Source organism: Oryctolagus cuniculus, chromosome 6, assembly GCF_964237555.1.
Source record: "Oryctolagus cuniculus chromosome 6, mOryCun1.1, whole genome shotgun sequence".
Taxonomy (NCBI): domain Eukaryota; kingdom Metazoa; phylum Chordata; class Mammalia; order Lagomorpha; family Leporidae; genus Oryctolagus; species Oryctolagus cuniculus.
The window spans coordinates 72,033,926-72,058,513 of record NC_091437.1 but is presented as its reverse complement, the minus strand read 5'-3'; the positions used below and the strand labels follow the sequence as shown (position 1 = coordinate 72,058,513).

At 43.7% G+C, this 24,588-nt stretch overlaps 1 protein-coding gene across 7 annotated transcripts in view; it reads left to right on the top strand.

Annotated features, from left to right (window-relative positions):
• The window catches only part of PRKDC (protein kinase, DNA-activated, catalytic subunit), a 177,660-nt gene that overhangs the window by 96,441 nt on the left and 56,631 nt on the right, over positions 1 to 24,588 (top strand). For all 7 annotated transcript variants that reach the window (XR_011389983.1, XM_070076562.1, XM_070076561.1 and 4 more), the window contains 11 exons: positions 2,375 to 2,518; positions 3,220 to 3,371; positions 3,948 to 4,079; positions 5,159 to 5,270; positions 13,586 to 13,710; positions 13,789 to 13,938; positions 15,128 to 15,301; positions 16,977 to 17,075; positions 18,350 to 18,557; positions 19,348 to 19,540; positions 20,434 to 20,652. Coding sequence is in view for 6 of the 7 variants with exons in the window: in XM_070076562.1 (XP_069932663.1) it covers positions 2,375 to 2,518; positions 3,220 to 3,371; positions 3,948 to 4,079; positions 5,159 to 5,270; positions 13,586 to 13,710; positions 13,789 to 13,938; positions 15,128 to 15,301; positions 16,977 to 17,075; positions 18,350 to 18,557; positions 19,348 to 19,540; positions 20,434 to 20,652 (1,708 nt within the window). In the remaining variant the exon portion in view is untranslated. The remainder of the gene's footprint in view (positions 1 to 2,374; positions 2,519 to 3,219; positions 3,372 to 3,947; positions 4,080 to 5,158; positions 5,271 to 13,585; positions 13,711 to 13,788; positions 13,939 to 15,127; positions 15,302 to 16,976; positions 17,076 to 18,349; positions 18,558 to 19,347; positions 19,541 to 20,433; positions 20,653 to 24,588) is intronic.

Below are 24,588 nucleotides of genomic sequence, written 5' to 3'. Positions count from 1 at the left end.
CTTTTGAAAGTATGCCTTCATATTTGAAAAAGAGAAGGTAGAAAGCTTAAGAAGGTAGACAGCTTGGACTACAGTCTTCATTCTGTTCTTTGCCATCAAAGTGACATTCTCTTAGAATTCCTAAAATAGGGCCGGCGCCGTGGCTCATTTGGTTAATTCTCCACCTGCAGTGCTGGCATGCCATACAGGCACCGGGTTCTAGTCCCGGTTGCTCCTCTTGCAGTGCAGCTCTCTGCTGTGGCCCGGGAGGGCAGTGCACCCGCATGGAAGACCAGGAAGAAGCACCTGCTCCTGGCTTCGGATTGGTGCAGCACCATCCTTGGTGGCCATTTGGGGAGTGAATTAACGGAAGGAAAACCTTTCCCTCTCACTGTCTATAACTCTACCTCTCAAAAAAAAAAAAAAAAAAAAAAGAGTTCCTAAAATAAATTAATGGAATTTAGTATATGGATGTGTTTTTAGATTTCAGAGATTTTAAATGTATGACATAATAGAATGATTTCTTTAATATAGGAAGGGCCGGCGCCATGGCTCAATAGGTTAATCCTCCACCTAGCAGCGCTGGCACACCGGGTTCTAGTCCTGGTCGGGGCGCCGGATTCTTTCCCGGTTGCCCCTCTTCCAGGCCAGCTCTCTGCTGTGGCCTGGGAGTGCAGTGGAGGATGGCCCAAGTGCTTGGGCCCTGCACCCCATGGGAGACCAGGAGAGGCACCTGGCTCCTGCCTTCAGATCAGCGCGATGCGCCAGCCGCAGCGCGCCAGCCGTGGCGGCCTTTGGAGGGTGAACCAATGGCAAAAAGGAAGATCTTTCTCTCTGTCTCTCTCTCCTCACTATCCACTCTGCCTGTCAAAAAAAAAAATATAGGAAGACATGAAGCACTGGAGGCACATGTGACTACTTAATTTCTATAATCTCATTTTCATATGCATATGCATCAAATAGAAGTATAATTTTTTTAAAGATTTATTTTACTTATTTGAGAGGCAGAGTTAGGCTGCAACAACCAGGCCTGAGCCAGGCTGAAGCCAGGAGCCAGGAACTTTGTCCAGGTCTCCCATGTGGGTGCAGGGGACTTCTGTAGCTGCTTTCCTGGCACATTAGGAGGAAGTGGAGCAGCAGGTAAATATGGGATGCCAGCATTGCAGCCAACGGCTTTATCTGCTGCGTCACAATTTTTAAAAATGTTTATTTATTTTTAAAGATTCACTTATTTATTTGGAAGGCTGAGTTACTGAGAGGCAGGGGCAGGGGCAGGGGCAGAGGCAGAGAGAGAGAGAGAGGTCTTCCATCTGCTGGTTCACTCCCCAAATGGTTGCAATGGCCGAGCTGGGCTGATCCAAATCCAGGGGCCAGAAGCTTCTCCCGGGTTTTGCACATGGGTGCAGGGGCCCAAGAACTTGGGCCATCTTCTACTTCTTTCCCAGGCCATAGCATAGAGCTGGATTGAAAGCAGAGCAGCCAGGACGGTACCCATATGGGATGCCAGCACTGCAGGCAGTGGCTTTACCCACTATGCCATAGCACCAGCTCCTTAAATATTTATTTTTTAAAGGATCATGCAGTTAGCGATTTTTTAAAAAGATTTATTTATTTATTTGAAAGTCAGAGTTACACAGAGAGAGGAGAAGCAGAGAGAGAGAGAAGTCTTCCATCCTCTTGTTCACTCCCCAATTGGTCGCAATGGCCGGAGCTGTGCTGGTCCAGAGCCAGGAGCCAGGAGCTTCCTTTGGGTCTCCCACATGGGTGCAGGGCCCAAGGGCTAGGGCCATCTTCTACTGCTTTCCCAGGCCATAGCAGAGAGCTGGATCAGAAGTGGACTAGCAGGGATTCGAACTGGTGCCCATATGGGATGCCAGTACTTCAGGCCAGGGCATTAACCCACTGCACCACAGTGCTGCTCCCAACAATTAGCAATTTTTAAAAAGATTTACTTACTTATTCAAAAGAGTTCCAAAGAGAGAGAGAGAGAGAGATTCCATCCTGTTCACTCCCCAGAGAGAGAGAGAGAGAGAGAGAGAGAGATTCTATCCTGTTCACTCCCCAGCTGGCTACAACAGCCAGTGTTGGTCCAGTCTGAATTCAGGAGTAAGAAGCTTCATCAGGTCTTCAAGTAGGTGGCAGAGGCCCAAACACTCGGACCATCTTCCAACTGCTTTTCCCAGTCTGTTGCCAGGGAGCTGGATTGGAAGTGGAGCAACAGGGACATGAACTGGTGCCCATAAAGTGTGCTGGCGTTGCAGGCAGTGGCTTCACCTGCTGTGCCACAACAATGGCCCTGATAAAGTAAAATTTTAGCTGATGCAGAATATATTTCTGTATTAATGTGTTGGTTATTAAATGATTCTGTGATGTTTGATTTTCCATTCTCGTTCAGGTCTTTCGCCCTTACGCAAAGCACTGGCTCAGCCCCTTGCTGCAGCTGGCTGTTTCTGAAAACAACGGAGGTGAAGGGATTCACTACATGGTGGTTGAGTTAGTGGCTACTGTTCTTTCCTGGACAGGCTTGGCTACTCCTGTGGTGAGCATTGACACGTTTTATATATTGTGATGTCTTATTCCTTTGCTGATAGCCTACAGAGCCCGCGACAGAGTCCCACTCTGCTTAGTGATGTTGTGTCATGTTCATTAAATGGCCTCATGCTGCTTTGGTTTAGGTTTCTTTTTTCTGCTTCTGATAATTCCTCTGACTGTGCTAAGCTATGAGGGAGAAGGCATGAAAGGGCCCATCCCATGTTCTTCATACAACAGAGCCCTTCAAGGGTCAACACAGACATGGGGTCATCTCACTGATGAGGACCCCAAAGCAAAAGGCTCCCCCAGTTTTATGGACCCTGAGTAGGGTGAGGGTTCTGAGTCAGGGAGCTTTACCCACTGGCCCCCATGAAGAGGTCTCAGCATAGGTCGTATCCAAGGAAATGCTGATGTGCAAAGAGCGAGGCTGGCCAGGCCTGGGCCCTTGAACCACAGCTCCTTTGTAGACTGCAGCACACACTACATCATGCCCTGTCCGGGTGTGGAGGCCGCGTCCCTCAAGGCCTGCAGGGAAAGCCTTTGGCATTGCTTGTGGTCAGCCCTGAAAAATCACGCTGAGTTTTTTAGCCAGGAGCCACTCCTCAGGAAAAAGCCAGGATTCTTTTATAAATGGACTTTTGGATTAAACAAAGTACTTTTCTGGAGTGGAATGCTGCATGTTAATATAGGCTTTCTGTATCTTTTCAGGGGATCCCTAAAGATGAAATATTAGCAAATCGACTGCTTCATTTCCTAATGAAACATGTTTTTCATCCAAAAAGAGCTGTTTTTAGACACAACCTTGAGATTATAAAAACCCTCGTTGAATGCTGGAAGGATTGTTTAGCCATCCCTTACAGGTACTCAACTACTACTCTCTGTCATGTTTAGACGTTTCAGTTTAAATGTAGCATGCCGTAAATGAAATGTAATCGTGTGAAGTGATAGGAGGAAGATGATTTGAAACAGTCCATTTATAAGGCAATCATTTTACTGCTAATGAGACTATAGCCTCCACAGTTTGACCCCAGAGGCCTCTCTGGCTGGTCGTTGTCTCTGGTGACCCCTGTTGGGTCCCTCAGGTTGCTCTGACTTTGCCCCATGATGGGCAGGTAGGGTATGCCCCATCCTGCCCTGTCCCGGCCCAAAGGGGAACATGGGAGTTTTGTTTGAGTCCTTTGAGCATAGCCTGAGGCAGTTAAAGCTTTCAAAGTTTTGCTACTAATTAAGGGAGAATTGTACTAGGTAATTAGAAAAATACAAATATAAAGCAGCCTATGTTCAGACAAGGAAGTATAATCAAGAAGTGGGTGTGATGGAAAAGAAAAAGTATTTCTTACCTTGAAAAATAGCTCCAGGAAATTCTGTATTTGTCTTCCTGCTTCTCATTTTATTACATGACCATCTCTGTTTTCTCTGCCATGCTTATGTTTCAGGTTAATATTTGAAAGGTTTTCCAGTAAAGATGCCAATTCTAAAGACAACTCCGTAGGGATTCAGTTACTGGGCATTGTGATGGCCAATAACCTTCCTCCCTATGACCCCAAGTGTGGAGTCGAGAGTGTCATGTACGTGTTCTGTTTTTCTGTTGTGATTCTTTTTTAAGCTAAAATCTACCTGGATTAGATTGACAGACTTGAGGATGGTGCAGTTTCCATAAATTTAAGGAACAGAACCCATGTTAAAAATATTTCTACCTAAATTTAGTTGGATAAGAGGTCATTTGAGAGAAGAAATAAATGTGTCTGGAGTGAATGAGGGCTGTGTGTTTGTAAAGGGAGTGTGTTTTCTTCCTGTAGGTGTTGACAGGTCCCAACTGTTAGATGTTTCCTTGTTTTGTAAGCAACATCTTCCTGGGAGAGGCGCAGTCCCGGGCCTCACTGTGACAGGGCCCAGGCACTGACCGCCCTGTCCCTGGGCTCTCTTTCCTGCACCCCACTGTGCTCCAGCCCAAGATGATATTATTCCTCAGGGCAGGGTGCATGTGATGGGTATGGGGAGGGGCTTTAGTCAGGTAGTTTTGGGACATCCCCAAAGGGCCTTCCTCTGTTCCTGCCTGGTTACTGCCCCCAGCTCTGCCTCCTCCAGGGAGCGCTTCCCTCTCTGGTTCTCCCCTGTGTCCTGCCTACTACCAGTCACACCAGTGCAGGTGCCATACCTAGCAAGTGACCTGGGGTCCGAGACAGCCAGATGCTCAACACAGACTCAGGCACTTGCTCTCTGTTAGTCTGAGCTGTTTTTGTGTGTGTTGATTTCCTTACCAGGAGCAACCTTTCAGAGTTGCTGTGAGGCTGATAAGGTGCTGCTCCCGACAGTCCCCTCACATAGACCATCATTGTATTGTCCTTGTCCTGTCACAGGAGATGGCTTTTGAAAGGGAGTTGGTGCCTCAACATCCTGAATACTAGCTCTTTCCCTCAGTGTGGGTTGTATGGCTTCTGGCTTTGGCATGTCTTCCATCAGTAACAGTTCCATGTTATTGCATGCTGGGCCTCCTTGTGTCACCATGGTTATGATGTCAGAACCTACATACGTGTTCAGATATGTATTTGCATGAGTGATTTGCATCATGTTGCTGTGTTTTTATCACCTCAAACAGCACAGTGGATTCATTTATGTGTTTTTTTTTTTTCTGTATTTGTTATAGGTACTTTCAAGCTTTAGTCAATAATATGTCCTTTGTAAAATATAGAGAGGTGTATGCAGCAGCGGCAGAAGTTCTAGGATTCGTTCTCCGATACATTACTGAGAGAAAAGATGTGAGTGTGCAATTTTCAGTGAATGTCTCTGATTTGTTGCTTATATGTATTTCCTGTGTGTTGTTAGGAGCAAGGTGGGTGCCTACATTTATTGTTTCACGCTCTTTCCTACAGTGCTTCAGATAGAGTGCTCAGATTTTTTAAAACGGACATAAGATTTTTTAAAATTTAATTTTGTTTTAAGCATCATCACTTATATTTAAACAGAAATAGATCATTAAAAGTGTATAAACATCAATCGCAAACTGTAGTTTTTACTTAAGCAGTTGCATGAATGAGGCTGTAAGTTTCTTCACTGACACCCCTATTTTAACTGTTGAACAAATTGTACTTAACAGTAGTAAAAATGTAAAAATTCAAATTTAAATATGAAAATGTGAAACAACAACAAAAAAAGAAGAGGAAGTATCTTCATTACCAAACTGATTAACAAATTTGCAGACACTGAGATACTTTCTGAGGCATATCAAAACACCTACATCAAAGGTTACATTCATTTGAGAGGTATCAATAACCTGTTCAGTGCTGAGAATATATGTAGCACTTACAGTATATACAAAACAGCAGTATACTACTATGGCTTACATTTTTTTAAAAAAATTTCCCCCCCATAGAAACCCTTTATTTAAGGAATACAGATTTCATGCTTTTCATAAGTACAACTTTAGGAATATAGTGATTCTTCCCACCATAGTCACCTCACCACCCACCCTCCCACCCCTCCTCCTTCTTCCATTCCCAGTCCCATTCTCCACTCAAGTAACTTTATACCCAGAAGACCAACTCTGTACTAAGTAAAGAGTTCAGCAATTTGCACAGAAGCAAAACAAAACAAAACAAAACTGTTCCTCAACTCTTAAGACAAGGGTTGTTCAAAGTCATTGCATCTAAAAGTTAATTTCACTTTTTTTTAAAGATTTATTTATTTATTTGAAAGACAGAGTTACACAGAGTGAGAAAGCAGAGGCAGAGAGAGAGAAAGAGAGGTCTTCTATCTGCTGGTTCACTCCCCAATTGGCCGCAACAGGCAGAGCTGTGCCGATCTGAAGCCAGGAGCCAGAAGCTTCTTCCGGGTCTCCCATGTGGGTGCAGGGGCCCAACACTTAGCCCTCTTCTACTGTTTCCCAGGCCATAGCAGAGAGCTGGATCAGAAGAGGACTAGAACCGAAGCCCATATGGGATGCTGGCACTGCAGGCGGCAGCTTTACCTGCTGCACTACAATGCCGGCCCCATCGCTTCTTTTTTGTTTGTTTGTTTTTAGAAACTTAATTAACTTTAAATAAGCACCCAAGAATGATACATCTTTTGTACGCACTTAATTATAAAACAACTCTTTGAGAACAGAGTTCCTGCATGGGAAGTTAGTGCACAGTGACTCTTGTTGTTAATTGTTAAAATTAACACTCTTATGTATGACATCAGTGATCACCCAAGGCTCTTGACATGAGCTGCCTAGGCTATGGAAGCCTTTTGAATTCACAAACTCCATCAGTATTTAGACAAGGCCATAAGCAAATTGGAAGTTCTCTCCTCCCTTTGGAGAAAAGTACCTTCTTCTTTGATGATCACTTATTTCCACTGGGGTCTCACCCATATGGTTCACATTGGAGAAACACAGATTTAAGGCTTATGCTACAACTTGCCAATTTAATGTTATAGCTAATGCAGTGACAGTTATTCATTTCATAGTTTTTTCTTCTGGAACTCAATAAGCAAGTTATCATTTGAACACATGGAATAATACCATGTCTTTTTCTTATAATAATAAATTTTAAAATCCAAATACTTTGTATTATGGAAACTTTACCTGACTGTACAAAAGCTCCCAAATACAGTACAGTCATATAAATTTCTTCTTTGTGAATTCCATTAATTTATAGTTATTTTAGTAGAGATGCAAGACACTACTCCAGATTATCCAACAACAAAAATGTCAGTGTGTCACTACCTATATTTAAGTATGAGCACACCACAACCACAACCATAGCAAGTAAATGCCCCACATGTCTTCCACTGCTTCTGGGATTCCTTTCCATATCACAGGAGCTATTTTAACGGATACCATCAGGTCTCATGCTGTCTCTGAAGTTCTTTATTAAAAATTTTGAAATTTAACTAATGGAACATCTCCAGTCCGAATAAGTATTTTTTTTCTTATTCTTCACTAACTAGTTCAAATACAGTATGTAGTGTTTTAAATTTTTGTAGACCCCTTATTAAAATGATTAAAGGTATCTAAAATACCATCAGTGGGTAAAATATTAACCAAAAAAATGCCACTAAGTATTGTTGAGACTATTTCCTAACTGGAAAAGCTATAGGATTCATAATGACCACAGATATAATGACACTTTAACCCTGTTGTAAAACAGCAGGGTTATAAAAAGGGTAAATGCATGAAGCATAGTAAAAAGAGCAGGATTGCAGGAGAAAAATCTAGTGAACACTTGAATTTTGGATGCCTCAAACACAAAGGGTTCACAGTACTTATAAGCACTATCATTATTTTCATCCTTTAAGTACTTAAGATATTTATTTCATTTCTATTTTATCCAGAAATAAAAACTAATTGATTGCATAAAGTATCTTATCCATTTGTTTTTAAATATCCAAGTAATACAAAACCTAGTATTTTTTGGCAACACATACGAACTGAATGTCAAAGACAGGGAACATTTCATTTAAAATAACTGATACACTCTTCTGCCCAAAGACATAAGAACTGAGGCTTAACACTGTAATCACACAAATGGTATGTAATAATAATAATAAAAAATGGTCCAATATAATAAATACCTTCTTTTTAAAAAGATTCAAAACCAGATTGCCTATTAATGTGGCTAGATTCCCAGTAACAGAATATTCTAAAATCTAAGGAATTACATAAGAAAAACCAGAATAGGTTCAATTTCCCTGCCATTTTTCCATAAATTTTCCCATTGTTTATTTTGGATTTCCTTTCTATTTTTACTGGAAGATTTTCTGCCTTCACCTTTTATATTGATGACCATGTTTGTGTAACACATTCTTAAGTATCTTGTGTAAGACTGGACAAGTGGTAACAAATTCTTTCAATTTCTGTTTGTTATGGAAGGTTCTTATTTCACCTTCATTCATCAATGATAACTTTTCAGGATACGGTATTCTAGGCTGACAGTTTTGTTCTTGTTAGACTTGGAATATATCTCGCCATTCTCTCCTACCTGTAAGTTTTCTGATGAGAAGTCAGCTTTGAGTCTAATTGGAGATCCTCTGAAAGTAATCTGGCGTTTCTCTCATGCACATTTTAGAATCTATTATTTATGTTTTACTGTGTATAGTTTGACTATAATATGTTGTGGTGAAGATCTTTTCTAGTCATCTTTATTAGGAGTTCTATGTGTTTCCTGTACTTGGATGTCCCTTTCTTTCTCCAAATTAGGAAAGTTTTCTGTAATTATTTCACTAAAAAGACCTAATTCTTTGCCTCTTTCCATGCCTTGAGGCACTCCTAAGACATGTATGTTGGGTCTTTTGATAGTATCCCATAAATCTCCAACATTGTTTTTTAGTTTTCTAATTTCTTCTTCTTTTTTTGATCTGACTTTAAAAGTTCCAGAGATTTGTATTCTAACCTGAATATTCTTTCTTCTGCTTCACTCTGTGTTTTTTTTTATTATTATTATTTTTTATTTTTTGACAGGCAGAGTGGACAGTGAGAGAGAGAGACAGAGAGAAAGGTCTTCCTTTTTGCCATTGGTTCACCCTCCAATGGCCGCCGTGGCCGGCGTGCTGCGGCCGGCGCATCACGCTGATCCAAAGGCAGGAGCCAGGTGCTTCTCCTGGTCTCCCATGGGGTGCAGGGCCCAAGCACTTGGGCCATCCTCCACTGTACTTCCGGGCCATAGCAGAGAGTTGGCCTGGAAGAGGGGCAACCGGGAAAGAATCCGGCGCCCCGACCAGGACTAGACCCCAGTGTGCCAGCGCCGCAAGGCAGAGGATTAGCCTATTGAGCCACGGCGCCGGCCACTATGTCTGTTGTTAAGGCTTTCCACCTCATTTCTTATTTGTTCTATTGAGTTCTTCATTTCCAATATTTCATTTTGATTTTTCTTTAAAATCTCAATTTCACAGGAAAAATTTTCATTCATGTCTCATGTATCGATTTCTTTAATTTGCGAATTTGCTTCAGATTACTTCTAAGTGATCCTACCATGAATTTTTTGAATTCCATTTCCGCTATTCCTTCAGTCTTTTCATTTTCACACTCTAGAATTGAAGGGTTGTGTTTCTTTGGAGGCATCTTGTTGTCTTCCTTATTTTTGTTTCTTGAGTTGCTGTGTTTATTTTTGGGCATTTGTGGAGAACTTGTCAGGTTTTTTTTTTTTTTTCTCCTTTTGTGATGGCTGTTATCTTGGACTATGCCTCTCTGGATTAGTGGAATGTCTGCTCTTTCAGTGAATAACTGGAGGTGTGTGCAGGGTGTGACCAGGTAGCTCTGTTCAGTGCTCCAAGGTGAGGAGAGTGTCCAAGGTGATAGCCAAATTGGGTGTGGTAAATCTTTTTTTTTTTAATCAGAGGGGAGGATTAATCTGCTCTGTTGATGTAGTCTCACACTCACTTCCTCTCCTCCAAAGGAGACCAGTGTGTGATACTCCAGTGGGTATAATGTTCATTCGCACTGCCACAAGAACCATACAAAGGATCCTTGCAGTCTTCCGTGTGAGATTGGATCCCACAGCAATGACCCTCACCAGGGAATCAGGGAGCCCCAAGTGTGTGGAGCCACTCATAGTGACTGCCCAAAGTCTCAGGCACACTCTGCACCCTCCCACACAGCCATAGTGTTTTCACAGTCCAGACACACTAGGCTCCCAGAGTTATGAACACTCCACCCCCTGTCAGTTCTCCCAGCCAGACTCCAGTTTCTGCTTAGCTGGTTGCCGGGTTCACGAACTTGAGCTGGCACACTTGCTTATGGATGTCCCAGATGATGTCCACTATCTCTCAGCTAGTTATAGGACGCTGGCGAAGGGTGGTTGGGGAGAGAGAAATGTGCTCCTCCTTTTTTTCCCTCTAGGTTGGCAGGTACACTGTCCTCCACTGGGCTCCAGTCCACACTCAAGCCAGGCTCTTCCTGCAGCTTTATCACTAGTGGCTTGGGCTGCTGCAGTCTGGCCTCACCTCTCCAAAGCTGGTGCTGACGCTTTCAGCTCCTGGGGTCCTGAGTTGTGCACATCCACACCCTCCATATAGGTCCACAGTGTCCCTCTAATTTGCGTGGAGTTTCCTCTACTGTTTTCTCCCTATCTGAGATTGGGCTCCCTCCACAGTTTTTTTTTTAACTATCCTGCCAAGACTAGAGCAGTAAGCACCCTCTGTTCCTTCATCTTGCATTGTGTGTCGGGACATAAGATTTTTTAAAACACGTCAAAACTTGATAATCCTTTAAAGCTTGTATCATGATGAGAATATTTAACCAGCTCCCCATGCCTGTGAACTCGGTCTCAGCCTGTCCTTTTGGAAAATGTTGCCCTGTAGAGAGTGGCTGTGATCATGTTACCCTGTAGAGAGTGGCTGTGATCGGGCTAAGTCATCCTAGCCAATCCCCGATTTTGGCAGTTGACTCCAATAAGGATGTTGATGAGGAGCATGCACCTGTGGGGCCCTCATCAGAGGCCTGTGCCCTGCCTACTCTGCAGGGTGTGAGAAGAACTTTACTGAAAGCTAATGTGCAGATCCCATACCCGACTGCTAAATGAAGTTATTTGTTTGAGCTGTGTGTGTTAGCAAGGGTCCACATGTGGGCAGAGTGAGGCCTCCTGTGTGCGTGGCATCCCTCTCACAGATTCTCAAGTGCTCCTGTGGTCACTCGATGCTCTAGGATGCTGTGCACGTCCCTAGTCTGTCCAGGGTGGCACAGGCAGTTGGTCACCCCTTCCAGGACACTCAGCTATGTCCCTGCTTCCCTGGCAGTGTCTTCTTCTCCCTGTCCCCCACCCATCCCCGCAGTGCTGCTGTGGTTTTCGCTTTTTCTTGCCCACATCACATAGCTTCTGACTTTAGAAACTGCCATGTTGATGTTTGTGAGTACTGGTTGTGTCTCCAGGCCAGAGCCTCCTGTGAAAGAGACGTGAGAGAGTGGCTGTGGTCACTCTCCGGCTGGAGAATCCAAGGATCCAGCCCAGCGAATCAGACCCTTGTCCATTTCCCTAGTTAAGTATTTGTTAGGGTTTAAAGCAAAATTAAATAATACAAGGAAATAGATCACCTTGGGAAGATCAGATTTACAATTTATTCTAGGATTAACCGCTCTTTATGTGAATTAAATTTTTAAACCTGAGAATAATCTTGTTACAATGTAATCCTAATATCCTCATGTGTTAGGCTTGAATTTATGTAATGTGTTTCATTTTCACAACAGATGAAGCAGGTTTCAGCAGATCCCCAGGTGTAATTTGTCATCACTTAACTTTGAATTTAATACGAAGTTAGAGGGCAGTGTTGTGGTGCAGTGAATTAAGCCTGCCGCTTAAAACATGAGCCTACCATATCAGAGTGCCAGTTTGAGTTCTGGTTGCTCTACTTCCTCTCCAGCTTCCTGCTAATGTACCTGGGAAGCAGAGGGTAAGCCAAGTGCTTGTGTCTCTGCTATCCCTGTGAGAGACAGGATGGAGTTCCTGGCCCTTGACTTCAGTCTGACCCAGACTTGGCTGTTGTGGCCATTTGAGGAATGAACCAGTGGGTGGAAGCTCTCTTAGGCCCTCCCTCTATGTATCCTTCCTCTCTCTGTTCTACCTTTCAAATAAATATATAAATAAATAAAGTAAATCTTGTTTAAAAAGAATGACCCAAGGGTACTTCAATAAATTCATGGAAAATAGAATCAAAAGACATGTTTATTTTGATACAAAACCTTTTTTTTGAAATCCAGCATAGTTTTTGCATAATATGCATTTTCATGAACTTTTTGATGCACGGATTTCAGTTTTTGGTACAAAAATAAACATATCTATTCCATTATCTATGAACTTTTTAAATAAAGATTGTTTCTTTGAATGGCATGAGTTAGAGAGGGAAGGAGAGGGTGTGGGGAAGGATCAATCGATCGATCTTCCATCTACTGGTTCACTCCCCAGATGGTTGCAGCAGCCAGGGCTGGGCCAGGCCAGAGCCAGGAGTCAAGGGCTTCATCTGGGTCTCCCATGGGAAGCAGAGTGGCTCGTAAAGAAGTAGATATGGCTCCTCTCTCTCCCCACGAGGCTGCTCTTGGGACCTGAGATGCTCAGTCGTCTCCAGTGTGCAGCATTCATTTGTCTACTGTTTGCTTTATCCATGCTGTTTTACAATCTCTCTCTTTTCATGTTATATTGTGACCATTTCACTGTGGCCTCAGATTAAATACTTCTAATGACAAGACAAACCTTATAAGTCGATATAATAATTTAGAACATTCTTTTTTTTAATTTAAGATTTATTTGTTTTATTTGAAAGGCAGAGTTACAGAGAGAGAGGGGCTGCTCTTCTGATTGAGTTTTTTCTGTTCTATCTGAATATTTGGAAACTAGAACTTCACACAATTGTCTGAAATAGTCTTTAATTGCTGGTTTTGTTTCAGTTTGTCAAAGGACTTCCTAGCAATGTTTTCATGTCCGAAGGAAACACTCCATTGATTGGATATCTGACACAAGTTTATTTCCTGGTGTTCACAGCTCACAGCCCAGCTGTTGATGTTTCTCACCAGCCCAAACCCAAACAGAAACCCAGAGACCAGAGCCCTAGGGTAGTGGTTAATGCAAACCAAGAGGCATTCCAAAAACTTGCTGTGTTGCCATTCATCTTGTGATGATGAAAACATTAAACCCTGTGATAGATGACAACATCCAACACCTCCCTTGGTGTGCTTAAATTTTCAAGATAAGACTTATTTTTAGGGTCTGGCACTGTGGCACAGTGGGTTTAGCTGCTTCTTGTGATACTGGCATCCCATATGAGCTCTGGTTTGTGTCCTGGATGCTCAACTTCCGCTCCAGCTCCCTGCTAATGTGCTTGGGAAAGTAGCAGAAGATGGCTGAAGTGCTTGGGCCCTGCACCCACCTGGGAGACTTGGAGGAAGCTTCTGGCTCCTGGCTTCAGCCCAGCCCAGCCCAGCCCAGCCCCAGCTGTTTTGGCCATTTGGGGAGTGAACCAGCATTCGGAGGATTTCTCTGTCTCTCCCTCTCTTCTCTGTAACTCTGCCTTTCAAATAAATAAATAACTTCTTAAAAAAACCTTATTTTTAGTATTTAATGGCAGTTTATACCTTGAGTGTTTCTAAAGAAATTTAATTTTTCAGATCCTGGAGGAGCCTGTGCGTGAACTGGTTGTAAAACAGTTGAAGCAACATCAGAATACTATGGAAGACAAATTTATTGTGTGCTTGAATAAAGTGGTCAAGAGCTTCCCTCCCCTTGCTGACAGGTAGGGGTTGTTGGGGCCACCTTTGGTTGGTGGGTCTCTGGGCCAGCAGCTATCCTAAGCCCTTGTCCCACCGCTTAGGTTCTTGAATGCAGTGTTCTTCCTGCTGCCCAAGTTTCATGGCGTGATGAAGACACTGTGTCTGGAGGTGGTGCTTTGTCGTGCAGAGGAAATCACAGATCTGTACTTCCAGCTCAGGAGCAAGGACTTTTTTCAGGTCATACGACACAGGTGAGTGTGCACCAGCCCCACACTCTAGGATCCTACTGGCTCGAAAAATGTGAATTCGTTCAGACGTCTTCAACTCATGAAGAGCTTACAGATTTTCATTAAATGTGTATTTATGGATATTGGATCTGAGAAGAAAAGGTGAAGACAGCCTGAGAATGAAAGGTGTACCTGAGTTGGTCCTGGGCCTCCACCTTCCCCCGCCACCCACCTGCATCTTGGGGAGGCCACATCTCAGCTGCTTGTAGGTCACCTATAAATACAAGAGGTGGCCTGTGGAGTAGCCTCAGGCTTTTCTCAGATTTAAAATGTATGGGTTTGAGATGTGTCAGGTGAGAACCTTCCATTGTATATTCAAATTGTTTGTTAATTTGTAGGATTGTACTATATGAATGTTAAAAGAGAAAGCTACTCCTCTTACAGTAGTTTATTTCTTTGTACACTTTTGCAGTATTGATCCATGTATATAATGTTACATAGTGATACATTATTGATCAATGTGTAATGTGTCAGTTTCACAGAATGTTATTGTGTTTTAATATCCTGTGATCAGCATTTACTGCATATCTACCATGTCAGGCACTCATTTGAATACTTTAAGGGCAAAAGACAAAATGGGAAATAGATGTTTGCCTCATTAAAGATCCCTGCTACACTTAACCTTGCTACATGACACTATACAGGGTGGCACTTAAAATCACTTTTTAAAGTCTGAAATCCTTTGTATTTTTAAGTTATTTTGTTTGGCATTTTCAAGTTTTTTCTAAAATAAACTTTTTATTTTCAAATAATTTTACAGAAAAGTTAAAAGATAGTACCTAGAATTCTCATATACTCTTCACTTCTTTTCCCCCTCTTATATATTGATGGTCCATTTGTCAAAACCAAAAAACTAGCAGCAGTGCATTATTATTTACTAACTTAGACTTTCTTTGCATTTTACCAATTTCTCTCCCAGTATCCTTTTTCTCTTCCAGGAGCCAATCCAAGATAATATATTGAATTGTTTCGTAATCTAGGTCATGGTAGTTATTTGTGGGAGTGTAATGTTTATGTAGGTGCAGTGTTATCGTTATAACAAAGGCTGAGAGTGAAGAACAGCACAAGGAAAGAATGTTTCTTGTCACATTTTGAAGGTGCAAGAATGAAAATTGTTAAGTCTGTTGTTTTTAAAAACTCTGTTTTATTGTAGAGATGATGAAAGACAAAAGGTGTGTTTGGACATCATTTATAAGATGATGGCAAAATTGAAACCAGTAGAACTCCGAGAACTTCTGGCCTCTGTTGTAGAGTTTGTGTCCCACCCTTCTCCTATGTGCAGGGAACAAATGTATAATATTCTCATGTGGATACATGACAACTACAGGTAAGCTTCATATTCATGTGTGATAGGACTTTCCTTAGGGATCATTTCTGTGCATTTGAAAATAATTGAATAAAGACTGCATTTGAGTGCAGTCTGAAAATTAATAAAACACTTTTTAACCACATAATTAAGAAATTAAATAAGTTTGTTTTATTTAGAATTATATCTTTAAGTCATCTCACATACAGAGGTCTTGCCTTATCTGTAGTTTTGCTTACTGCAGTTTCATATACCTGCAATTAATCAAGGTCTGGAAATATTAAATGGGAAATTCCAGAAGTAAAAGGTACAGAAGTTTGAAATTGAAATTGCACCATCTGAGTAGTGTGCTAACATTTCCCACCATGCCGCTCTGTCCTGTGTAGGGCCTTAATCATCCTTCTGCACATCCATGTTATGTATGTTGCCCACCCAGTAGTCACGTTAGTAGCCCTCTTGGCTGTCAGATTCACTCTCAAAGCACAAGAGTCACAGTGCTAGCAACTCAGACATGCTGAAGAGAATCAGGATTAAGTGCTTCATTTATGTTGGGGTTAGGGACCCTTTTTCTTCCAAGTGCCATTTGGATATTTATAACATCATTTGTGGGTCATACAAAAGCATCAAGTTAGAAATTAACCTGCTATAGACTTACTGAATTTTGAGTCTTCCCTATAGTTGCCTTGGCAGGGGCAGACCAAATGACTTCTGGGAGCCAGATATTCTCCACCCCTGCTTTATGTGAAAAGGAGAACATATAATAAGATTTTGAGAGAAAAAGAGATATTCACATTAGGTTTTTTTTTTTAATATTTATTTATTTGAGAGGCAGAGTTACAGAGAGAGAGAGAGAGAGATCTTCCATGCACTGGTTCACTCTCCAGATGGCTACAATGGCCAGAGCTGGGCTGATACAAAGCCAGGAGGTAGGAGCTTCTTCCTGGTGCAGGGGCCCATTGGCAGGGAGCTGGGTTGGAAGTGGAGCAGCTGGGATTCAAACTGGTGCCATATGGGATGCTGGTGCCACAAGTGAATGCTTAACCTATTATGCCACAGTGCCTGCCCCCCACATTAATTTGATTACAGCATATTATTATCATTGTTGTATCTTATTGATAATCTCTGTGCCTAATTTATAAATTCCTATGCCTAATTTATAACTTTATCACAGGTAAGTGTGTATAGGAAAGAATGTAGTAGATACAGGATTCCCTATTATCCTTGCTTTCAGACATCCACTGGGAATCTTAGAACATATTCCGCCATGGATCAGGGGAGACTGCTGTTTGTGTAGGAAATACTCACAAATGAAGTAATTGATTGAGTTAAAAGTGTGAGTATTCTGCTTGTAGAATAAGAACTTGTTTACTATTTTATGAGGTTGAGAGGAACTCGGCCAGGACACTCATCCCTCAGGAACTCATGGCAGCATTGAGCACGCTGCTCTGGGGCTGCTCGTGGTGCCCACATCTGCCCCCTGCTCTTCCCACCCCTTCCTGCCAGCAGCAGTGAAGGGGACTCCTGACGTGGGGCAGGAGGGTATCAGGCCCGGGCACACTCTCAGCAGGGGGTCTGGCTGTGAGTTTGGGCCCCTCTTATGGGAAGCTCTCTTTAATTCTAGATGGTGTTACTGTAGTTGAACAAAAGGCTGGAGGAGAGTGCTGATGTTTTACCATCTGTTATTTTTCTCAAACAGAGATCCAGAAAGTCAAACAGATAATGACTCCCAGGAAATATTTAAATTGGCAAAAGATGTGCTGATTCAAGGACTGATCGATGACAACCCTGGACTTCAGTATGTGTCTTCCTGGAATAACTGGAACAGGACAATTGAATTTTAGGGATACTGCTTTCTAAACTAATGTATAGTATTTTTCAACAATGATAGAAATGTACTTGTAGTATTAGCATCTTTTCTCCTTCCTGCATTTCATATGCGTAGTGAAAATGTGTCTTAAGTCACATTGTAAGGAGTAAGAAAAAGCCCAGCAAATTACTTTAAAATTTCTAAAAAGATTTTATATATTTATTTGGATGGCAGAGACACGGAGAGAGAGAGAGAGAGAGAGAGAGAGGGAGAGATCTTCTATCCGCTGGTTTATTCTGCAAATGGCCGCCAACGGGACTGGGCCAGGCTGAAGCCAGCAGCCAGGAGCTTCTTTGTGCACGTGGGTGCAGGAGACCAAGCACTTGAGACATCATCCATTGCTTTTCCCAGGCTATCAGCAGGGAAGTGGATCTGAAGTGGAACAGCCAAGACACGAACTGGGCTCCTTTACGTGATGTTGGCATTGCATGTGGTGACTTTACCCACTGTGCAACAGCACTGGCTCCAGGACAATTATTGGAGCAAATTATTTTAGCAAGGCAGTGGATGGTTATATGTAGTTTCTCAAGATGTCTTTTCAGTTTCAGCATGGTTAATATTATGTACTCATTCTCACAGGTGTCCAAGAGGATAGAGATGAGAAAATACATCCCCCTAGTTCCTCACTTCTTGTTAAATGTGCTGTAGTTTTGGAAAATTCCCCTCCTTCAAGGCATATTATTATTCCTAATTCATCTCTCTCTCTCTCTTTTTTTTTTTTTTTGACAGGCAGAGTGGACAGTGAGAGAGAGAGACAGAGAGAAAGGTCTCCCTTTGCCATTGGTTCACCCTCCAATGGCCGCCACGGCTGGCGCACTGCGGTCGGCGCACTGCGCTGATCCAAAGGCAGGAGCCAGGTGCTTATCCTGGTCTCCCATGGGGTGCAGGGCCCAAGCACTTGGGCCATCCTCCACTGCATTCCCTGGCCACAACAGAGAGCTGACCTGGAAGAGGGGCAACCGGGACAGAATCCGGCTCTCCGACCGGGACTAGAACCCAGTGTGCCGGCACCGCAAGGTGGAGGATTAGCCTAGTGAGCCGCGGCACCGGCCTCATCTCATTATCTTTACATGCACAAATTTGAGTATGCTTTGCCTCTCAGTTAAGCTTTCTGTGCCTCCTCCACATGACACCCTGGATAGCATATTTTTTCTCGTTTACCAATACTTAAGCAATGTGCTTTTCTCCTGTCTGCTTTTCAGATTGATTATTCGAAATTTCTGGAGCCATGAAACTAGGTTGCCTTCAAATACCTTGGATCGGTTGTTGGCACTAAACTCCTTATATTCTCCTAAAATCGAAGTGCACTTTTTAAGTTTAGCAACAAATTTTTTGCTTGAAATGACCAGCTTGAGCCCAGATTACCCAAACCCCATGTTTGAGCATCCTCTGTCAGAATGTGAATTTCAGGTATGTGCTTGTTTCTATGAAAATAATGAATATTGCAGGGTTACTTTGTTAGTTAATGAACACCTTCTAACAGTGATAAACTGGTTCTCTTATTTTTCTGAAACACTCGGGTGTGCTTCCCTCCTCCTGGAGGGATTATCCCCCTCATCCTCTCAGCGTCTCTGGGATTCCCTTTCCCTCTCCCCTCACCCTCCCCATCTTCCTGTGCCTTCTTGGGGCACACTCATGATGGTCCACCCATTGGTCAGAGCTAGAGGGAGGTGGGACCTGGTTTTGTGCCATTTACTTTGGTGTTTCTATTATAGGAGTTATCCCTTATTTGTTTATTTTTAGATTTATTTGTATTTATTTGAGAGGCAGAGAAAGAGAGAGATCTTTCAGCCACTGGTTTACTCCCCAGATGGCCAGAGCTGGCCAGACTGAAGTCAGGAGCTTCAACCAGGTCTCCTATGTGGGTGCAGGACCCCAGAGACTTGGACCATCTTCCTCTGCTTTCTCAGGCGCATTAGCAGGGAGCTGGATCAGAAGTGAAGTTGAACCAGCATATGGATGCCAGTGTTATAGGCAGTAGCTTAACCTGTTGCACCACAATGCCAACCCCATTAATTAGTTTTTGTAATTGACAAATAAGTGTCTGGTTGAAACTCTTAAACTAGGAAAGGTTCTCCTGGCTGCCTCTCCCAGAGAGACATGAAATCTTGGTACATACCTGCTGATGGATTTTTTAGTAGAAATATTGCAGTGTGACTAAAGAAGGACATCATCTCATGTGGAACTGTCTGACACGCAGGAATACACCATTGAGCCTGACTGGCGTTTCCGAAGCACCGTGCTCACTCCAATGTTTATTGAGACCCAGGCCTCCTTAAATTCACTCCAGACGCGAACCCAGGAAGGCTCCAGACCCGAACCCCGAGGGCCAGCAGCTGGGCAAATAAGGGCCACCCAGCAGCAGTATGATTTCACACCCACGCAGACTTCAGGTAACCAGCTCCCCGGGCACTTGGGCACTAGAAACCCAGCAAAGATGCATCATTCAATGGAGAAAAGCACAGAGGTTCCTCCAACAGTCGCATCCATAGTGACAGAATGCAGTGAAGGGCTGGGAGAGTTGGATGATTCACATTTAATTGGGACAGAGTTCCAGCACTGGGAGTTGAAAGAGTTGTGATGGTGGCACAACACTGTGAGTGTACTCAGTGCCACTGAACTATGCATTTAAAAATAGTTAAAATGGCAGTTTTTTTGTATATTTTACCATGAATTAAAAAAAGAGAGAGAAAGGGAATATATTTCTGCCTGGAACAGTCAGACTTTCAGGATATATCTGCTTTTGTTTTATATTTTGTCCAAGAAAATTTATTTAGTGCATCAAATTTAAAACATCTTAGTGGTGACCCAAATTCATTTACTACAGTTTATTAAACTGTTTAGCTGTTTGCTTTGATCAGCAAAGTACAAATTGTAGAGTAAGATGTCTGAATAATTTTATATCAGCGCTTCACCATTTTTCCTTCATGTAATTTATTCCACATCCCATTGGTTCTGGAAGTAGGACTACTCAGAGTAATCGGAACAGAAATTCTGTGACACCAGCGTCGGAGTTATGGACAGTGGCACCTTCTAGTAAATACAAAGTAGTGTTCCTGTGGCAACCACAGTGGCTGCAGGGGCATGTGAGGTGTTTCTTTACAAATGGAGACACTGAGCTGCAGGTGTCTGGTCAGCCTCAGGTCGCACTCCCCTCATTGTTGCAGGGGAGTGCGGAGGCCCCCATGTCACCAGGTGTGTCCAGCAGGCTTCACTGCTGATTTACAGGCTGGGCTGGGCTATGAGATACTGAGTGGCGTGACTGCTCTGATCATCCGTGTTGCAGATGGAAGGAGCTCATTTAACTGGCTGACAGGGAGCAGTATTGACCCGCTAGCAGATTTCACGGCTTTCTCATCGTCATCGTCGGATTCCTTATCTTCCTCCTTGCTGTTTGCCCACAAGAGCGACAAGTCAGTGAGAGCGCCGTGGAAACCTGTGGGCCTTGCTTGTCGAGAGAAAAGGCTGGGCCTTCCTGGGGACGAGGTGGATAACAAAGTGAAAGGTGAGGCAGCCTGCTGAGATGTGTTGGAAACAACCCCCCTCTCAGTTACTGCAGAGCGACTTTCTAACTGCGTCTCTGTCTCCTTGTACTTGTAATTAAGCCCATTGAAATCGGATGCGGTGAATGCTGTCTGGGCACTTACTATGTGGAAAACACCATTTTTTAGATTTTCCAGGAAAACCATTGAGAAAGTTAGATTTCATTTGTGACTTTCTGAAACAGTTGGGGGCAGGCAAGGCAGCAAATTGGTGCTTGTGAGATGAGGTATAATTAGTAAGCAAGCCTCAAAGATGAGACTTAAATCCAGGTAAGGAAAGGAGAAAACACCTGGAAAGCCTGGGCGGGCATGGGCCCTGAGAGGAGCTGTGGGAGCTCAGGGTGCAGAAAGGGAGAGCTCAGAAGACATGGAGAAGCGTGGAAGGTGCTGTTGGACAGGACCCGTTTACTCAGAGCTGACTTGGCTCTGGCGAATGGGTGCCGACACAATAGGCTTGTGGGTGGCAAATCCACCCAGCTTTAGGAAGCAGGTACTTCCTAAAGTGGTTCTGAGTGGCCTGCTCTGAGACGAGCTCTGTGGGCAGTTCATGGAGAGAAGAGGACCTGGAGGCAGGGGCCAAAGGCTCCATGACCTGGGGGTCTTGAGGTCTCTAACACGAGGCAAATGGGATGCCAAGGGGCCAGGTAGACATTCTGGTGGAGCTGGCCACTGATGCCAAGAATGCAGGCCGGGAGGGAGCTGTTGAGATCTGCAGCTCTGGGAGTGAGTGAAAATCCGGGGAGAAAATATGCAGAGAGAAAAGGTCCCCGAGTCTGCTCTGAAGCCAGCGTACCTGCATCAGTTTGGATAGACAGAGTGAAACTCAGGGTAAGTTACTTTTTACTTAACAGTAGGAACTAAAACACTCTCTCACACACAGTACTTAAACTTCTAGCTACTTGTTTCAAATTATGGCCCCTTCATAATTCTCTGAGGGTCACAGAACGAATGCGGTAAAGTTGGCCCTGTTACTGCTGCAGACTGTGGGAGTGCCAGTGGCCTCACTCCCGGCGCACACCATCCTCCCCACTCAGCTGCTTCTCATTGTCTATCCTTTATGTTCTCCCTCCTCCAATGTTAAACCCTTGCACTTCAGCCCCACCAAGCATGCGCAGCCCTCCTTCCAGGCTGTGCATGGACCTCCAATGCCCAGACCAAAATAGCTTCCCAAGGTGACCTCACCTCGTAGGTTCCTGTCATCTCTCTCAGCTCAAGCCCATGGGCACACACTGCTGGCTGTGAGTGACGCTTTCACGGCAAGCTTTGAAGAAGCGCTGCAGTGTGCTTTGAATGCTGGCCAGGCCAACTCTGCACTAATTGGCTTTCTTGAATGGAGGGGCTGAGAGTGGGAAAGGAGTGAAGACTGAAGGATGACAGCTGTGATTGTCTGCATCTCAAATTGTAACCTGTTTCCCTCTATACATTTTTAGAGTAATAAAAAAAATGCCATGCTGATGATCTGAGTACAATTGAGGGACCACATGTAGAAATTAATCAACAAGACAGAACTTAATTTGAAACCATTTATGTGTGGATTTGGGAAACTCAGAGAATTTAGTAGGTAAAATAAATGTTAGTAACTATTTAAAATATTACACATACTATATTCTTTATACTTTCTTGCCTAAATGAGAGCATTTGGTGGAGGCTCATAAAAATGATGAATTAATATTATATATGTGCTATCTATTTGTCATTGAAATAAAACAGTTTAAAAATTTAAATTATAGTTTGGTTAAAATATTTTACATCTATTATTTTAACTTTTTTAAAATTAAATATATTTGAAAGGCAGACAGACAGAGAGACAGAAATCTCCCATCTGCTTGTTCACTCCCCAAATATTCACAACAGCTCAGACTATGCCAGACTGAAGCCAGGAACCCAGAACTCACTCCAGGTCTCACACATGGCTGGCAGGGACCCCAGTAGTTGAGTGCCCACTCTCTTCCCCCCAGGGTGTGCATTAACAGGAAGCTTAGAATCAGGAGTAGGGCCAGGACTCAAACCCAGGCATTCCAGTATAGTATACAGGTGTGTCAATTTATGTCTTTTTTTTTTATTATTATTAAAGATGTATTTGCTTATTTGAAAGGCAGAGTTGCAGAAAGAAAGAGAGAGGTCTTCCATTTGCTGGTTCATTCCCCAAATGGCTACAATGGCCAGGAGCCAGAAATCTGGGTCTCCTGCAAGGTTGGCAGCAGGGCCACCTTCCACTGCTTTCCCAGCACATTAGCAGGGAGCAGGATCAGAACTGGAGCAGCTGGGACTTCAACCAGCCCTCGAACCAGTGCTCCATTATGGGATGCTGGTGTTACAGTTGGTACCTTAATCTGCTGTGCCATGGTAACCCCGATGTTTTCAAAAGCTAGTTAGAAGGGGCCGGCGCTGTGGTGCAGTAGGTTAATCCTCCGCCTGCGGCACCAGCATCCCATATGGGCACTGGTTCTAGTCCCGGCTGCTCTTCTTCCAATCCAGCTCTCTGCTGTGGCCTGGGAAAGCAGTAGAAGATGGCCCAAGTGCTTGGGCCCCTGCACCTGCATGGGAGACTGGGAAGAAGCACCCGGCTTCAGATCAGCACAGCTCTGGCCGTTGTGGCCATTTGGGGAGTCAAACAACGGAAGGAAGACCTTTCTCTCTGTCTCTCCCTCTCACTGTCTGTAACTCTACCTCTCAAATAAATAAAATAAATCTTAAAAAAAAAAAAAAAAAACCTAGGTAGAAAACAAACAAAAAAGCTGGTTAGAAGAAATGGCAGCCCTCTTTCCCTACATGTCAAATCCCAGAAATCCCAGAAATGATCACTCAACAGCTCTTGTAACTGAGTTTTGATATTTACTTCTGATATTTACTTATGTTTTTTAATGCATATATTGTTGTTGTTTTCTTTCAGCTTCAGTCATTGTCTTATGTTTGACAGATATTTGAGGATTAGCCTTCATGTGGGCACAGGCTTAGGCACACACAGTTCATTGCATCTGTGTCTTTGTCTTCTGCTTAGTTATGTCATAGTCTTAGTTTCATCAATATTCAGTGTTTCCTCTTACTTTTTTATTTTTTTGACAGGCAGACTGGACAGTGAGAGAGAGACAGAGAGAAAGGTCTTCCTTTGCCGTTGGTTCACCCTCCAATGGCCGCCGCTGCCGGCGCGCTGCGGCCGGCGCACCGCGCTGATCCGATGGCAGGAGCCAGGAGCCAGGTGCTTTTCCTGGTCTCCCATGGGGTGCAGGGCCCAAGCACCTGGGCCATCCTCCACTGCACTCCCTGGCCACAACAGAGAGCTGGCCTGGAAGAGGGGCAACCGGGACAGAATCCGGCGCCCCGACCGGGACTAGAACCCGGTGTGCCAGCGCCGCAGGCGGAGGATTAGCCTAGTGAGCCGCAGCGCCGGCTCCTCTTACTTTAAGTATATAATATTCCTTGTGATTGGACCATGAGTAATACTGTGGTTATTTTTCCTTGTGTTTTTTTCCCTGAGTATTAGTAAGTATTTTGGTTTATGTACTTAGATGTCTGCATATTTATCACTATATTTCCTTGAGTTGTGCAGTGTCTTTTACTGTGTCCTAACAGGTAGGTGTTTGATTTTCATAAGACACCCTTCATGGGGCTGGTGCTGTGGTGTAGCAGGTAAAGCTACAGTAAAGCCTGAAGTGCTGGCATCCCATATGGGTGCCAGTTCTAGTCCTGGCTGCTCCACTTCTGATCCAACTCTCTGCTATGGCCTGGGAAAGCAGTAGAAGATGGCCCAAGCCCTTGGGCCCCTGCCCCCATGTGGGAGACCCAGAAGAAGCTCCTGGCTCCTGGCTCCTGGCTTCAGATCGGCGCAGCTCTGGCCGTTCTAGCCAACTGGGGAGTGAACCATCGGATGAAAGACTCTCTCTCTCTCTCTCTCTTTT